This window comes from Diachasmimorpha longicaudata, chromosome 8, assembly GCF_034640455.1.
Source record: "Diachasmimorpha longicaudata isolate KC_UGA_2023 chromosome 8, iyDiaLong2, whole genome shotgun sequence".
Lineage (NCBI taxonomy): Eukaryota > Metazoa > Arthropoda > Insecta > Hymenoptera > Braconidae > Diachasmimorpha > Diachasmimorpha longicaudata.
The window spans coordinates 3,861,682-3,879,172 of record NC_087232.1 but is presented as its reverse complement, the minus strand read 5'-3'; the positions used below and the strand labels follow the sequence as shown (position 1 = coordinate 3,879,172).

General features: G+C 36.3%; 5 protein-coding genes and 1 long non-coding RNA gene across 7 annotated transcripts in view; 3 read left to right on the top strand and 3 right to left on the bottom strand.

Annotated features, from left to right (window-relative positions):
- Positions 1–25: 25 nt before the first annotated feature.
- Positions 26–2,904, bottom strand: LOC135165217 (uncharacterized). The gene is made up of 3 exons (XR_010299451.1): positions 2,517–2,904; positions 2,373–2,419; positions 26–1,720 (listed from the first exon to the last, which is right to left on the bottom strand). It is a non-coding gene; the product is annotated as an uncharacterized LOC135165217 (long non-coding RNA).
- On the top strand, positions 2,821–6,388 carry LOC135165203 (chitinase-like protein 3). Its single transcript, XM_064126284.1, has 5 exons — positions 2,821–3,000; positions 3,119–3,179; positions 4,070–4,737; positions 5,069–5,361; positions 5,702–6,388. The coding sequence occupies exons 2-5, from the start codon at positions 3,119–3,121 to the stop codon at positions 6,060–6,062; spliced, it is 1,383 nt and encodes a 460-aa protein (XP_063982354.1). The 5' UTR covers positions 2,821–3,000; the 3' UTR covers positions 6,063–6,388.
- LOC135165208 (putative GPI-anchor transamidase) lies at positions 6,150–8,094 on the bottom strand. The gene is made up of 4 exons (XM_064126293.1): positions 7,919–8,094; positions 7,041–7,646; positions 6,717–6,827; positions 6,150–6,653 (listed from the first exon to the last, which is right to left on the bottom strand). Exons 1-4 carry the CDS (start codon positions 7,979–7,981, stop codon positions 6,417–6,419), a joined length of 1,017 nt encoding a protein of 338 aa, XP_063982363.1. The 5' UTR covers positions 7,982–8,094; the 3' UTR covers positions 6,150–6,416.
- Positions 8,095–8,119: 25 nt separating this feature from the next.
- LOC135165212 (uncharacterized) overlaps positions 8,120–17,491 on the top strand; it is a 54,515-nt gene continuing 45,143 nt past the window's right edge. The window contains exons 1-2 of the mRNA XM_064126297.1: positions 8,120–8,469; positions 8,535–8,685. Of these exons, the coding sequence (XP_063982367.1) occupies positions 8,441–8,469; positions 8,535–8,685 (180 nt within the window). The 5' untranslated portion in view covers positions 8,120–8,440. The remainder of the gene's footprint in view (positions 8,470–8,534; positions 8,686–17,491) is intronic.
- Positions 8,889–17,491, bottom strand: part of LOC135165206 (follistatin-A) — a 30,734-nt gene continuing 22,131 nt past the window's right edge. For both annotated transcript variants that reach the window (XM_064126288.1, XM_064126289.1), the window contains exons 5-6: positions 16,940–17,254; positions 8,889–12,631 (exon numbers count right to left, since the gene is read on the bottom strand). In XM_064126288.1, coding sequence (XP_063982358.1) covers positions 12,519–12,631; positions 16,940–17,254 — 428 coding nt within the window. In that variant the 3' untranslated portion in view covers positions 8,889–12,518. The remainder of the gene's footprint in view (positions 12,632–16,939; positions 17,255–17,491) is intronic.
- On the top strand, positions 14,481–15,463 carry LOC135165216 (uncharacterized). The gene has a single exon (XM_064126302.1). The coding sequence runs from the start codon at positions 14,532–14,534 to the stop codon at positions 14,946–14,948; it is 417 nt and encodes a 138-aa protein (XP_063982372.1). The 5' UTR covers positions 14,481–14,531; the 3' UTR covers positions 14,949–15,463.

Sequence of the window (17,491 nt, the reverse complement as noted above, 5' to 3'; positions counted from 1 at the left end):
CGAACCACGAGAAACGATGAACATGATGTCACACGCGACGAAAAATCGTCAAAAATTAGTGTAGCCTCTCATCAATGCATGTGACGTAACGAGGGACATAAGAAAGTAGAGTTGGGGTCAGAAAGATTGGGGTATCTTGAAATGAGGGTTGACGAGGATATATGGATTTTCGCAGTGAATACAGTAGCTTCTCCCTTGGAACGCAAGACAAACATGAGTTGGTAAATAGAGGGGACAAAAAAATTGGCACCGTTTGATTTCAATTTTTGCATTATTGACGATGTAATTTGTCCCTATTACTATTATTGGATAATGTTAAGTAAAGGACAAACAAAAGTACCTGACGAAGACACGTTTTGCCCTGAGATTTTCTTCCCTTGAAATATCACCTGACAATTTATATCGTGTGGCAGTCACTCATTGCCTCCGTAGAATATTATCCTTGGAGAACTCTAGTGTAGATCTGTTCAGCAAAATAATTGCGAATTTAATTTTTGAGAAGCACTGAATGTATTTTTCCTTTCGAAATTAAAAATGAATTCTTATGGTGTAAATCGTCACTTTTACGGAAATGTAAAAAAGAATTCAGGGATATTTTTTGCTCAGGAAGTGAAATACCTGGAGGCAGCCATGAAAATTGTGGGGATATGGCCCTTAGAATATCGCGGAAAACTGATCATTAATTGCATCGGTTTTACTTGTTTAATTTTCACGGTGGTTGTGACGACAAAATCGTATACCACAGGATGGAGTGATCATGGGGCTTATAAATTCATCAATACTATTTTCTTCGATCTTGTCGCTATTAAACTTTTCATATTAAAAATTTTTCAGCGAGAGATTGAACAAATATTCGGTTTCATGGAAGACGACTGGGATCGTGTGCAATATTTGACGAACGAAAGGAAGAAATTTATGGGGATGTGTGTCAAACAATCAACGAATATTTCAAAAGTGTTCGGTATTGTGTGGGGTTTCGGTCTAATCCGTAAGTTCATGCATGAGAGTCTGAAAATTGACATCTCAACTAAATTTTCAAAATCAGAACTATCGTCAAATCTTCCTAAGGGTCCCTGGGATCAAGAATTTAAAATCCCATGTGCACAAGAAAAATATTCAGACATCGGATCTGAATAATTCCAAATTGATTAAAATTTTTCAATTACTAACTGGTCAATATTACCCAGCAATTCTTCAATTATTAATTTGATCCTCATCGTCTCTGCAAATCACTTTTTTCTCTTTATACATTTCTCATCGCAATTTTTTCAGTTTCCCTGAATACTCCCTGGCTGGTATCACATTTCTTCGGAGTTCAAGTGATATTTTACGCCGACGTTTGGCATCCCTTCACCATATCTCCGATATCTGGAGTAATCGTGATTCTTCAGGGGATCACCATTGTATATGGCACTGTCATTTACCTGTCTTTGGAAATATACTTTGTCATTGTTACTGCCCACTTTTGCGCACAATTAAAAATCCTTCGCAATACTATTGAACAGAGCAAAGGACATGTCGTACATAACATTCCTGCTGAGCGATACAATTGTGCTTGCATTAAATGTATTGTGAACCGACATGTAGAGATAATAAGGTAATTATTTATATCCTCGAAATTAATGGTCAATGACAATGGAGTGATGAGTAGAATTAATCGTAGTATATTTTTTCCCGCATTATTTAAATCATTCGTGCACCGCTGGCGAAGTTTCAAGATCTGCAAAGAGAAAACAACAACCAGAGTTGAATTTCAAAGTTCCAATTTATTCATTTGATAAGTTGATTAATATTATATTCAATAACATTCTAATTACAGGTGTTTCAAATTAATTCAACAAATTTTTAATGCCCTCCTGTCAACTAATTTGGTGATGGGACAGATAGTTCTCTCTGTCGCAGTAGTTGCGGCAGTTAAGGTAAGACCAACTGATGAACTTGAAGACAACATCATTTTTTAACCCATCAATGATTCCAGCAAACCGCATTGGAAAGCAGTTTTTTTCTACTAATCTCATGGACATTTGTTGCTGTGGTAATCTTGTCAAAATTTTTTTGCTGTCATATGGGGGAACAATTGAAGCAAGAGGTAGTAAAACTATATTTCATGTCAAGCTTCGGAAATTTATATAAATATATTATCCGGTACAGAGTCTCAATGTAGGCGATGCTGTATTCGAGTGTCAATGGTACAAATTTGAGGGAATCAAGGTAAACTCATTCTTGATGACAATGATCATTTCCAAGAGTATGCCAATGGAAATAACCATTGGGGGATTTTTCAAAGTGTCTTACCAATTATTCAAAGATGTAAGAAACACTTGTGACATCTTTTTCATTGAATCGATATAATTTATAGTTATTTTTCTTACCTTTCAGACTGTCTTCTTGGTGTATTCGGTTTTCTCGGTTTTTCGATCTATCAACGAACAGAATAAACGTCTTGTCGATAATTAACACTAGATAAAGTAAAAAATTATTTAAAAATTAATTATGCGCAGAGTGTAAGTAATTACATTTCTGTTGGCTCAAACAGAGTAAATGATGCGATTCATAAAAGGCTGAAGGATGAACCATCCAATAAGTAGGGCACTTCAATTCCTAATCGTCTGTTATATTATTTTCAAGAAGTTTTTTAGGTGGTGTGTAATCGAGCTGACATAATTCATTTTAAAAAGTGAGTCGACAGAAATTAATCGCAGAATGGGAAACATCATGCCATCACTCCTTCGACACCATTATTTCATTAGCAATCGCTTGAAGATCGACAGCTTAATCGTAATTGATCAATACATTGATTTCGTTTTCGACGAAAAGAGAGGAGTGTAGGTGAAGAACGGAGGTACGGGTCTCAATAGTTTCGTTTTATCATTTTATCGATTCATATTATGGAGAGGGGAGCAAGTATGGCCGATAAAAATAATCATCATCCAGTTGAGGAATTGGATAAATAGGAATATTTCATCCCGTGAAACTTTGTAACAAAAGGGACAACTTAAGGTGAATGTCTGGTTGAATTTTTCCTTATTCTTACTGAGCCTCAGAGATTTTATTAATTAACGGCGTTTCATGATCAATTATTCATAATTATATTCAATTATTCAATTATTGTTATCAGATGCACCTCCTCTGGTTTTTCGTCAGCTGCCTGGCATTGACAGCAGTCAGTGCCGCACCTGGTAAGTGACGAAATTATTGTATTATACATTAAGATCTTAGTTCGATAATTCGAACTTAAAGATGGCAATGGGTAGATTGTAATTGTTAAAATTCAATTGCTGGACTCATCATGTGTTGGACCGTGAGATAATTATTTTCACGAAATTAAATTATTAATTCTTATCAATAGCATTGAAGGAATTTTTTAATGAAAATTCTAGTACGACTGGAAAAATCACACGGTTGTAAAAAACTCTAGTGTTGTTAATGCAAAATTTCTCAAGATTTTGGGTAAGTTTTTTGGCGAGTCATTGTGCCCAATGATTTCTAGTCAAATTTCATGTCCTGTCCTGTCCTGTCCTGTAGTCTCAATTGATAGATAGAGTTGCAGATAGAAATCAAAGACATTACGACTCTTCAGTTGAAAAACGTTTTCAGGAAATTTATTGAGTGTTAATCTTCTGGTTTATTGACTTTTGACTCAGACATATCATTTGTGACAAATGGAAAATAATGATAATAATACGTAGAAATTATGGATCTAAGAATATTACAATGATTGATGAATGATCGATGGAAAATAAATATCGCGATTGTATTTATCTTATCAATGAGTGACATCATAAAAGTATCTTTACTTTTCAACACTGAGATGTCGATTTTTGTCAAAGTTTTTTCTGGAGAAAGAAAAGATAAATAGATTCTATATATTTCCTTTAACTCCACCTTCTCCAGGCAATAACGGTTGCCATAAAAATAGTGGCAATTCCTTAACAAATTAGCCAATACCTTCTTGAGCTAGTGATCGCCCTTCAGCTATTAATTCTTCTACGCAAATGAGAAATCATTTCCAATGTATACGAACATCTGAGATGAATCAGGACGTTCAGAAGGAATTAATTTCTTTCAGAAAAAGTTGTCTACTGTTACTTCGGTAGTTGGGCAGTATATCGTCCAGGAAAAGGAGAATTCCAAATCGAAAACATTAACCCATCCCTTTGCACCCACTTGGTGTACACTTTCGTGGGACTTGAAGGTGTAAATGTGAAGGTTCTCGATCCCTGGCAGGATCTTCCTGATCAGGCGGGTAAGGATGGTTTCAGGCGCTTCAACGCAATACGCATGAAAAATCCTTGGTTGCAAACTCTGGTAGCCATGGGTGGTTGGAATGAGGGCTCAGTGCAGTACTCTGAGATGGCTGCTAACCCAGAATCACGTAAAAAATTCACCGAAAATGTAATTAAATTCCTTCAAAAGCATGGATTCAGCGGTTTCGATCTCGACTGGGAGTATCCAGCCCAACGTGGAGGCATTCCTGAAGATCGCAAAAATTATGTTGAGCTTCTCAAGCTCATGAGGTCCCGTTTCGATGAGGAGGGATTCCTGCTGAGTGCTGCTGTAGCTGCCAGTGCGTCTTCCGCCTGGAAATCATTCGATATTCCTGAGATAAGCAAATATTTGGACTTCATCAACATCATGGCTTATGATTTTCATGTTCCCAAGAACGGTGTCACGGGATTGAATGCACCTTTCCGAGCTTCTCCTTCTGACACTCCCCAAGACAAGGCCTTGACTGTTGTGAGTATTTAAAGGATTATGCTATCTATGAGGACTTCCACTATTAAATATTACAATCACGACTTCATAACTGTACTATCATTGCCTAATTGATTTTCTATTCTATCAATTTTCCGTTCTCAACGGCCAATTGATTTGCGTCGGTGTAGGATCAACGTTAACCGATAATAACCCAATCCCGACACTTGACACTCACATTTAGATGAATTTTCATTTTATTGAAATGGGTTTAATATCTAATAAGGACCACAAAAGGTGTGTCCAATTTATAAATTCATTTTTCCTATGTTCAGTACTCCTGAACTTGATTACTTGAGTTTTTGTTCCACAGGAAGCTACCGTGAAGTACTGGCTGGATCAAGGTGCACCCAAGGAGAAGCTTGTTCTGGGAATGCCACTGTATGGGCGTTCCTTTACTTTGTCTAACCCGTTAGTGAATGGAGTTGGAGCTCCAATTCGCGGCACTGGTATTTCTGGGCCTTACACTCGTGAGCCTGGAGTGCTGGCATACAACGAAATTTGCGAGATGCAGTCTCAGGGTGGCTGGAACGTTATTTTTGATGCAGATCATCTTGTCCCGTATGCCATCAGGGGAAATCAATGGGTTTCATACGATAATGTGGAGTAAGTGATTATTCCCATTGCATTTTCAAAATAACAATTTGAATGATTCTCAGAGTTGACTATCTAGACACTCGTAAGGCGCGAGAAAAACCGATGTCCACCTAGGGTGATGGAATATGGTATTGCTATCAGCGAAATTATGAGTTTGCGACTAAAAATGGAGTAACGTCTGAGACATAAAAACCTCTCTAACGAGATTGGGGACATTTTTTCCGTACGTCTGTGAGATCAAATATTGCCCTCATAGAAAGTTTTCGAGATGTCATTTTACATTCAATGTAATAATACAGCCAGTTGATTCTCCTTCTTAAATTTGACTGTAACCATTTTTCTTTTCAAGATCCATTCGCGAAAAGGCCAAGCTCGTCAAAGAATTGGGTCTAGCAGGTGCCATGGTATGGAGTGTGGAGAGTGATGACTTCAGGGGCGTCTGTGGTGAGCCCTATCCCCTTTTGAAGACCATCAATGCAGTCCTTCGAGGTGGAAAACCAGGTCCTGAGGAACAAACCCCACCAGAAAAGCCTACGTTGCCACCTGTCTCAAAGCATTGCACGAAAGAAGGAAACATCCCGAATCCTGCTTCCTGTGGTTTCATCGTATGTATTGCAGATGCCTTCGGTGGATTTACGGAACACTATGTGGAGTGCGCCCCTGGGCTGTGCTTTAATCCAACCGCTAATGCCTGTGATTGGAAACTATAAATTTAATGGGGGTTGTTTGAAATTTCTTGTGGTTATAGATGAATTCTTTTTACGTGAGAGAGCAAAAGAGACGTTTTGTTACACGAATTCTGCTAATCTTTTTTTCTTTAATGAATTAACTGATGATAAAAATTGTAACGGAATTTTGGGTCAACCATCGGCACAAAAAGTACTCTCTCAAATGTTCTGTATGAACTTATGCTTACTACAAGTACTCCTCAGCACCTCAGTTGAATGCTAAATATATTCTGAATTAAATTTAATTATTGCAGGATGACATTAACGACATAATTGTAGTCAGAAATAAATTTCCCATCATGCATAAATTATACATAGAAAATGATATTTATTTCCTTATGAATATATGGAAGTATCAGGGAACTGTGGCATATAGAACAATTTTTTCTCGACCTCTGGGCCATCGGTTCGAGTTGTATTCACAGGATTAACATGAATGATGTTCTTTATCAATTCCACTGGACGCAGAGAACCGAAAAAATCGGTCACTGGAACTTTTTTCGTATCTCTTTTAAAGAGATCTGTACGAACACCCACTTTGGACAAGCAGGCTGATTTCGGACATACTTTCAGCTGGAAAACAAAAATTGAATACTTTAGAATGATGAAAATGACGTAATTGGCATTAATACTCACAAATTCGTTGAGTGTTTTGGTCCCCGATGGCTCGACGGTCTCGAGGAATTCTAACGCATAGAAAGTGTAGCGATCGATTATGTACACTCCGATGTTTGGATCCACATGGTGCTAGTAATCGATGAATAACAACAAAATTATTTAGAGGGAAAATATACGATTGTTGTTAATGACAGTTGAAAAACTATGAATTTCTACAGATAGTTCAACTAATTATAAACTTTTTCCGTCTCCATTTTACATAAAACACTAAAAAATAATTGAACCCAATGATTCTCCACATTCTGTATTTCCCAATTGATCATTTTTAATTTGTAAACTTACAGAAAGTGAATCCTCTCCAACTTGACTGGAGGCAACAGCCAAAATATTCGGTGAGTAGAATTTTTCGTACATTGAGCTGGCCTGACAGGTATCGACGACGAATAAAATCTCGTGATAACGTCGTTTCTGCCACATTTGCTCGAGAGCATCGCTAAGATCCTGGCTGGTGATTTCCTCAGAGTCTTGAAATTTCAAGAATCCATTGCCCCCGTGACCAGTCAGGTAAATGAGGATATTTGAGCCCTCATCAGTGAGAAGTTTCTTGGACCTGGGTGTGTCAGGGGGCAATCTGCCTGTCAACAATCTGACAAAATTCTCTACCGTCACTTCGTACCCCCTGTAATCCACCTCGACATCGTCTCCGTAAACATTGATGTGCTGCTTGATGTTGTTGAAGACAGTTGCTGGACGCGGGTTCCTCGGATTGCAGGCCATATCGTCGGCGATCATGAGAATTATCTGGGAGTCAGGGATACCCAGACGTTTGACTGAACGGTAGATTGACAGGACATTGGCTACGTGACGATAGTTGAACCAGAAGCGAGAGGTGTCGACTAGAACTGCCCAGTTGTTCGAGTGGGTCGTTTTGCCGAAATCTTCTGGTATCTAGTGCCACAATTGATCAATTATTGCAAATCTATTAATGACTGGGACTAACCCGAATGAATGTCAAACAAGTGAGAATTAGAAATTATTATTGTGTCCCAGATCCAGAACAAATTTATGCTATAAACAAACGTGGAGCTTAGTGGATCAGCACGTGAATACTGAAAAGGACGTTATTAGAATTGTATATTAACATTTGTTGTCACGGGTTGTATGTAAATAAAGCTAACCTGACATTGGCAACAAAGTTGAATACAAATGATTCATCTCACCTGAAAAGATTTAATTTTTGGAACGAGACACACCAAAACAACAAGAAACACGATGAAATTCATTTCACTAATTCACTAAACAATTGTTTCACTAAAAACTTTAAAAAGATATTGACTAGCTCCGGCGGGTTGAGGACAGCGCCCAGCTGATTGGCGGACTGTGTTCCACAATTTCACGTCAGGTGGAGCCAGCGACCGGGCGTCTCTCTGCGCGGCAAGTCTGTTGTTATGACGCCATTGTTTTGTCCGTTGTTTTGTCCACAGCGTGTGAATATTAATTTGTCGGGTGATTAGTGCGATTTTAGGAGATGGAAGTGCAATTATGAACATTTACGAGTGAGAAAGGCTTTAAGAATATCAGAGATCACTTCCTCGCGAGTGAAACCGTATTTTTTTATTACGATGTGTGGAAAGAAATATTTTGTGCACACGGAGCGTGTGGAAAATTTTATTTTATGCACAAGAGGCTGGTTTAATATCATTTGATCCAGTAAACCGGGAGTCTAATCCCACTTCGCTTGAATGAATGGCTTAAAATGTGTGTGTCCAGGGTAAGAACAGAAATGTCAACAAAAGAAAAACAATTTTTTACTGGTTTCAGTTGTCTAATTTTCAGGTTTTGTCATGATGATAATGATTATTGCTATTATTCACAATCATCATCAACACGCGTCCAATCGTGTCGATTATCGATGAATATAGCAATCAACATCGTCGACAGTTATGGCAGTGTTACCCCTGGATGGACGACCAGCGGTGGACGATTGGTGAGTCATTAGTTATCATCTTTCTCTGTCCTTAATATGCAAAGAATGTTATTTTAAGTGAAAAAATTGCTGCGAACCACAATACCACAATAATACAGTAATATCAGTGTGTCAAACTTTCACATTGATATTGTTGATGATACTGAATCTCTCAGCGAAACAAAATACATCTTGACGTGATGGAAGAAAAAAACAAGTCAAGATGACATTATTAATAATTTATTTAAACATTTATACACCTAGAATGTTCCACAGTCTTTAATGTAGTTTCGGATAATTTTTATCAACTAGATAAAGCGTTAATGCCTAAAACGTGATCCTCTTTTCGTTTTATATCGTTCACGGGGTTATTAAACTACCAATAGGTACCTAATAAATTCACAATTTCATTCAATTTTTCGTCAATGAGCAATGGAAATGACAATCAAATTATTTGTCCAATTATTTTCATATAATGTCAGCTGTTGTCGATCGTACTGACGTATTTTATATCTAAATAATCAGCCTTGCCTTCGTGATGGTCTTGAGGGAAGATATTGCAGACAATTTCTTGATTTGTAATTGGACGTTGCATATAATATCCCCCTCAAGGTCCCCCATGATCGTAATACCGATTCCTTAAGTATAAAACATATTCGTGTAATTTTCGTTATTGGAGAATTTTTCAGTATAAATTAAATCTTAATCAATCTTGACTGCAATGAGCCCTCTGGCCTTGTTTCATTTTTTTATTGTCACATAATGAGTATGTATTACGTAAAACTCTGGTATACCGATTTTGTAATTTTTCGTGTATTACGTACACTTTTTCAAGTTTTTATTCTCTCTTCCCCTACTTTTTCGTATCCGAAATCTCTTGTTTCTCGAGTAAACACAATGTCCTAGTTGTTATGATAGTCATAAATAATTACTAGAATAATTTATATTAAAATTTCTATCTCATATCGTACAGGAACTATAGAGGTATCTACTCAATTTTAATTCTATTAGATAATCATTTCCCTTTCGTTTACATTGAATAAATGATTCAACTTTACGCCTTTTTAGTCGTCGATTTATTATTATTGTTGGATTTTAGAGGGTGGTTAATTCGAAGATCTATACCGTCAAGAATCTTGTCGTCGGAGGGGGTCCAGTACATGAACGTTTTCAGCTTGACTGGGTGGTGTCATTAATATCATAATTGAATATAAAATATGCTAAAGTATTCAGGAAGAGGGGGTCAAATTCCGGAAATAATTATCTTTCCAATAAAAATAATTATAAAGTTTTACCGCATTAAATGTCTGATCGAAAGTAGGTTCTAGGTCTTCGAAAACTAGGTAATTGACGGTAGTTTTGTTTATTTCATGACAATTATTTCAAAACTTGACGTAGTACATTGAAATTAATAAAAATTTCATAGAGAAGTCTTTTTGAACGAGTGAAGCTGCAATGGAATTTCGGAAAAAAATGTCTAGAGAGCTCAATAGACTTTTCTGGTTTTATAGAAAATTGCAGGAAATACTCTGAGATTCGAGAACCCTTAGTCATTTTTTAAATAAAAAAATACGGAAAAAATTTTGGGAAAAAAAAATTTCAATAGAAACCCAATAAGAAATTAAGAAAATTTGGAAGGCATTTTTCTTTATTTGTTTTTGTGCGATGAGTTTCGACGGCGATCCGAGGAGATAGATTTCAAGAGTCCAACTCTCTCAATTGGTAATTCTCAAATTTTTTTTTTCCGAAGTACAGAATATATCTACTCATGCTTATAGACACTAACACACTCAAGATTGGAAAACTGGTACAGGATATGTTAAGAGACTGGGTATTACATGTAATCTACTGTCATTTCGTTAAAATTGGAGTTACAATTTAATATTTCAGACAGATTTTTTTTTTCAAAGTCTAAATCTGAGAATTCTGATTTTTTTGAAATTCAAATTTGCTTTATAATTTTTGTAGCACCTTGTACGTGGTCCACGTGTGACGATCATTTATCTCCCGTTGAGGGGTTTCTCACTCCAAGTCTGAATGCCGCCGCGATTTTAAATTTACATTCAATATTTCTGAGAATTTTTCATTATGTTTCAGAAGATTCTTGAGTTCTAGGTACGAAGTAAATAGTGGCTCTAGAAAGCAATGAAAAAATCTTTACAAAAACTCTTTTGTAGAACTTATTTTTCCCCACAAAAAAGTTTACATGAAAATTCCATCATGTCCTGTAATTGTTGAGGTTTCCATCAGCAAACAAGTCTGGAAATAAGTTAACTTACCTCATTGCTCATTTAACTATAGATTTCCCGAATGAAAAAGTCTATTGATCACACATCATAGATCATAGAACAAATATCATTGCTTAAATACTGTAGATGACAATTCAACTAATTTCAAGGACATAGTCACTTAATTTCAGGATTTCCAATAAATTTAACGACGTCGGTTGACACAGACATAATTTCAAATAAATTTCACAAATGGCGTCATGATTTGGGGAGTGAGTAGCCCCTCATCCCCCTCGCACCTCATTTCTATCACTAATAATAATTTTCATCGAATTGAATCGAATATAATCTCAACCTAGACCAACGATTCTACATTACAGCTACATATTTGGTCTAATTCTTTTGAACATTTGGCGACGAAATTCATTGTAAAAAAAAACATTAATAAACAATTTGCTTATTCGTCCCACTCGTTCCGAGTCAAAGCAAGCGACATGCAGTAAGCATTGTTTCAATTCTATATATAATATTTATATATATTTATTCAATTTTTAGTATTTACTGTGACAGCGCCAAGGGACTGGGCAGTTCTATGTTATTTTTATTAAACATAATTTATATGTATAATTCAATGGGCTAAACAGATACCCTTGGCTTAATGTTTCGTTTCATAAACATTCTTCTTTCTGTGATTAAATTAAATTTGTAAAATAATTTACATACTCGGGAAAATTACCGATTGAAAGCTACGATTCAAAGCCCATTTTGCCTCCATTACGTTGCTGGAGATAATTGAAAAATGTTTTAGTCTGGGTAAAAAAGGTACTGTAAAAATGAACGGGGCAAAATGAGCAAAGAACAAAGAGTATTTCTTCGCAAACATTTCAGTACAAAACAAATAAAATCAATTTATTATCAAGATTTCCTCACAATTTCTTCTCGGAAAAAAGAAATAATCAGAAAATTATTCTGAGTCATTAAACATCAACTTCAATAATTAATTCAATAATTTAAACACATTTAATGAGTCTATAAAATAAAAATGATTAGACTAACGATTTAAATTGCAATTTTCTCTAATCACAGATTGAAAAATTAATTTTCAAAAAAAAATCGTGATGCATTGAATCTTGCATCAATCGTATTACCACCTAAAAATAAATTAAGTACGACGATGGTACAACTACTGGCGCACGGCTAATTGAAGGTAAGAGGAGGATCGAAAAAAAAATAATAAACAAAAAACGCAATTAATTATTTAAAAGCCCCGACAATAACGAATAAAATTAACATTCATGCCCTTTATCGACACCGTGCTAGTCAAGATTCTTGAAAATTTTTAATACTTTGTGTAATACTAACGACCAAATACACGAATGGTCGACTTAGAAATGATTGGCCGATCCGCCATGAGTCCACCACAAATCAAAAATAAATAACGTGACTCAAAAAATCGCGCTAACTACGTTTTTATGGTTTTAACCGCCTAAGGGCCTGGAAAATATCGACTCAACCCTCAAAATTGTGTGACAAATTGTGAGCAGTTAATTTTCACTGAGTTGCGAGTGTCTGACGTCGATTTTTCACAGGTTTTGCGCTAGAAATTTCACAAGGAGATAAACTAGGCTACGTGTGTGAGTGATGATGCATCTGGAGTTTGCGAGATGTACTTCTTCCACTGATCTTGATCTCATCGGCGAGATCAACACCGTAGCTGGCTGATGTATTATTCTCCTCTCCTGGAACAATGATTCAATTTTCGAATTAGTGACAAAAGCTGACTTCGGGCATTTTTGAGACATTATTTGGTATTTCCTGTGGAAAATTGAATTTTCCTATGAAAGCCCTCATAAAATCAATCATTGCTGAGACAATTCGACAATTGAGGATGTGTTAATCCTAGTCTTTTAAAAATACGTGAACCAGCGACCCAATTACTTCCGCGTGTTCGTCCCCTACGTCGCAGACAATAAATTTATCTAAGCTCCGGTATTGGGGACTATAAAATACGTTTAGCTACACTTTTTCAATATTTATAGTAGATTCTATTTGTTCTTAATTTCTGTAAAATTTTCACAAAAATAGGGGGAATAATTCGGGTTTTTTCCACCACAATTTTCACTGTGAGGAGTCTTTTTCTTTCGTAGTCATCACGTTGCGTCCCTTCTTCATGCCAGCATTAGAATTTGTCGAAAAAAATTCTCTCCATGCACCTCGTGTGCAACAAACTGCCTTTTTCACCAGCATCATAAACTATCGTACAAACAAATGAAAAAAAATGTACTTCCTGATGAGTGTGGTTACAGACCTCGCCTTCGTCGGACAACTTTTTTTTTTCCTTGCATTGGAATATGCTATTACGGTGTAATTTCTCAGTTGTCAAAAAAAATCTATGAAAAATTTTGTTTACAAGCCGAGTGAAAAAGAGTTAATTTTCAATTTTCAAATGAAAAATCTCGCGCTTGTTTTTATTATCATTATCTCTCCACTCCCCGATATTAGTACAGGTGGGTAGCGTCTCATGAGATAAACCGTCTGCTCTGGGCCCGCATAATACTAACACAAGCTTAGAAGGAGGACTAGTTCTCAAGAACTAGGCGAGTCTCGTTTTAAACGTCAGTCACTATATTTATCTCACGACGCATACGAGATTCAGAAGTTTTTGCTACGTCAGTTCCCCGGAGTCCGGTAGAAACACTTGGGAGTGAGCTTGGAACTCCACTTGTGGAGATCAATGAAAGTTTCTATTCACCTTTCCACTTCGCAACTTCAATTCCGTAGGTTCGAGAAATAAAAACATTTCATTCACTTCTTCATTGTGGCATTTTTATTCATCTTGGCCGTAGGATTTAATCAGGAATAAATTATTTTTGAGGCGAATTTCTCCGCCTTTTTTATTCATTTATTCCGATTTTTTTCAAAATTTCATTCGCTTTTTATTCTCACAGTTCCTGGCGTTTCACCGAATAAACATACGCGTAAATAATTTTTTTGAGAGCTTGAATAAATTATGACTAATAGGCTTTAGCCTATAGTCATATTCCTATTGAGTGAGGATTATGACTAAGTGGCTTTAGCCTAATGGGCTTTAGCCTATAGTCATAATCCTATTTTATAGTCATAGTTTAGCCTATAGTCATAATCCTAGTATAATAGGACTCATAGGCTTTAGCATATTAGTCATGATCCTATTAGTCCTATAACAGGCGACATCCTAGTAGTTATAATCCTATTAGTCCTGTTATAGGCTTAATCCTGTTAGTCCTATCATATGCTTCATCCTATTAGTCCTGTTATATGCTTAATCCTATTATAGGCTTTAGCCTATTGGTCATAATCATATTCATTAGAATTTTCTATTATTCGTGTGGAGATTCCAAAAATCCATGGAACTCATGAATATTCCTTCTAATCCCTCATACGAGAGGATCTATAGTCAAAACCTATCACGATCATGGAAAGAAATTATCACATCATGATTGAACCCCATTGGTCGCCCGCGAAGACGTCTGATTGGCCGACACCGCGGAGGGTGGGGGTAGCCCGGTGGTGGGGGTAACCGCGGGGAGGGGGTGGAGGTATAAAAAGGGTCAGCGTGGGAGCTCCTGTCATTCTGCGATTTCCTAGAGAAGTAGCAACATGGAATTCTTTAAAAAACTTATGCGCCTGTGCGGTGTTGGCAAGCCCAACATGGATCCGATTGCATTTCTGCCTGCAGAAATGGTCCAATCTATTTTTAGGTATCTTGATCCGCGATCTCTTTTAAACGCGGCTCAAGTATCCCGGGGATGGCATCGTGTGTGCCAAAGTGACCCTTGTTTAAGGGCCACCGGCAGACGCCATCTCCGGATAAAGAGGAGGCTTGTTTATGACCTTCCTAAAGAGCCTAGGAAGGCAATAAAGATAATTAGGAAGCCTCCTCAGAAGGTGTCTCAGCCAGTTGTGTTCACATATGGACCTGCTGGTGTCTCGGTGGGACCTACGAAATTTGAGCGTGGGGGACGACCTTTTAAGCCACTGCCAAGTGCAATGAAGAAAATGTTACTTAGGTATTAGGTATAATAGAGATCAGTGAGGTGGTAGCTTATTAGTGTTTAAGTGTTTTGCTGGCCAATAGGTAAGATAGGTTAATAGATTTAATATATAGTAGCAATAAAATATATTGAAGTGATATGATAGTGTTAAGAATGTTGAAATAACAGGAATGATAATCTCAGTGTAGGTGAAATATCAAATATTTGTTATATAGGTTTTTTATAATGTATCGCGATACGTAACGTGTAACAAATTGTAATCTGTTATGTCATAAGGGGTTACATTAGGACCAAATAAAGTACTGAATAGATTTAATGTATGAAATAGTAAATTAATAAGCTGTACATTTAATAAAATAAAATTATTCAGAAAATTAAAAGTGAATCGTTTTTGACTTTGTCAATTGTTGCAATTATCCCTTCAGCTTTCGTTTATTGTCTTTCGTTTATGTCATTTTCCTTTACATTAATGACCGGAAAATGTTAATTAAGACAATGATCCAGGATCATTCAAGTCAATTGTGAATTGACGTTCTGGCATGAAAATTAAAAAACATGAAATCCAAATAAACATTCGAATACCTCAATTGCAAGATTAGGTTATGATGAATGATTTTATATAATCGATCGTCGGTTACAGTACCTGTAATCGTTCTACTTGTAAAAGCATTCCCCATTAACATATTCACATTATAGATAATATGAGAACTATAATTTGTTGACAATACCCCGATATAGTTAAATCGATGTTTCGACGACGCGTTCAATATCTCAGCAAAATACAGCCTATTAATTATTAATCATTAGTGGTTATTCACTCATGAAGTTTATCGGAATTTCATTTTCATTATTGTATTATTAGTGAAGTAACAAATTATAATGACACAAGAATAAATAATTGAGATCAGTAGAGGGGGCAGACCCAGCTACAGATGTCTGATAAGTTGTGAGGCAACTTCATATTTCATATTTTTAAGCCAGAGGATCAAAAAGAGAAGTTGATGGCGAGGCCGCCCTGTTTGAAGTGTGGGGGCCTTCCGCCTCTCACATGTGAAGCAAATTTTAGTGCCCCTCCGAATGATGAAGCACGCGATGAAGCAGTTGTTTCCCATTCCGGCTCGCATAAATCTCGATTAATGTACGATTATATTCCCATAAAATTCAATTGCTGTATTTATTAAATCTCCCGGTAGTAATAATTAAAATGACATCTTCGTGTTGAGAGGAGCCATGAAAGTTTAATCTCAGAAACAATGTTTATTTCTTCATTAATGAAGATAAACTCAGACGGGGAAAGTGATCTTGTATTGCACGTGGCACATTGAGCTTTTTAGCCAATTAAATTAGTTAGTAGTTGTAGACAGAGAGAAAAATTACGTGCCTGTTCTGTAATCTACCAGTCAGAACAATATTCACTACAAAATTATGGAACAGTTATGCAGTTGTTCAGTGAACTTTCAGGAAAAAGTTCAAAACTCGTAACGAAAATTCGTAACTGTTCCGTAATATTTACTGAATATTGTTTTGACTGGCAGATTATGGAACAGGTACGTAATTTTTCAAGAATTTTTCTCTTTGTGTACGTTGTCGAATGATTATTTCCCCTTCTCCTTTCTACCGTCATTTTCAATTGTTTGTTATACATAAAAAAACTTATCATACCTAAATGAATATTTAAAATGTCTGGTTGGAAGAAGACCCCATTGGAAATTTTTGTTCAATTGATTTTTTTGATTCATAAAAATTCAATTCTTGATTTTTAAATATCAAATGAAATTTATAACTTGAAAAATCACATTTCTGAGGAAAAATTGAGCTGTAAAAATGGTATTACATTTTTCTCCCGAAAAAAGTTTGTTCCTCGGTTGAACCGATCCTTAATCGAACCTTCAAAAATTATTGCTAAATCATTTTTACAGCCCATGAAATTCCCAGATATCCTTGAACGCTTGCGAATTTACTGAGTGATCACTCTTAACTCATTAGTATGGAGAATAGTGAAAAGACATTTACCGTAGAAGGATGCATCTTGAGAATCACATGGTCCAGCGTGTCGTGTCTCCAAGACGAAACCGGTGACGCATGCATCCTTGACAATGTGACACCAACTGGGATAGGTAATGTTATTTGTTGCGCACAGCAGTGAATTATTGGGTGAATCACGATCCCAGTCTCTTTCGCGGTGTCTGTCTCGTTTGCGTTCACGGATTCTCTCGCGTTTCCGGGGACATCTGTAGGTACATGTGACACACCGTGGACGTCCTGAGTTCATCTCTGTCAGGCAGGTTTGGCCCTCGCGACAACGTATTGTTGTGCAGTCTGCGTTTGCTGAAAAAACAAATATAAACAATTCACCAAAAATATTCATGAAATTTCGCACATTATTTTTCCCCCGAATAAAAATTAATAGTACTACTTAATTGATAATATGTAATCATTTTTAACTAAATCAATGGGACAATTTCCCAATAATTATTACTTCAATACTCAAACAATTATCCAATTTCTCAATGAAGAAATAAATATCCATAGATTTAAGGAAAAATTGTGCCAAAATTTTTTGAG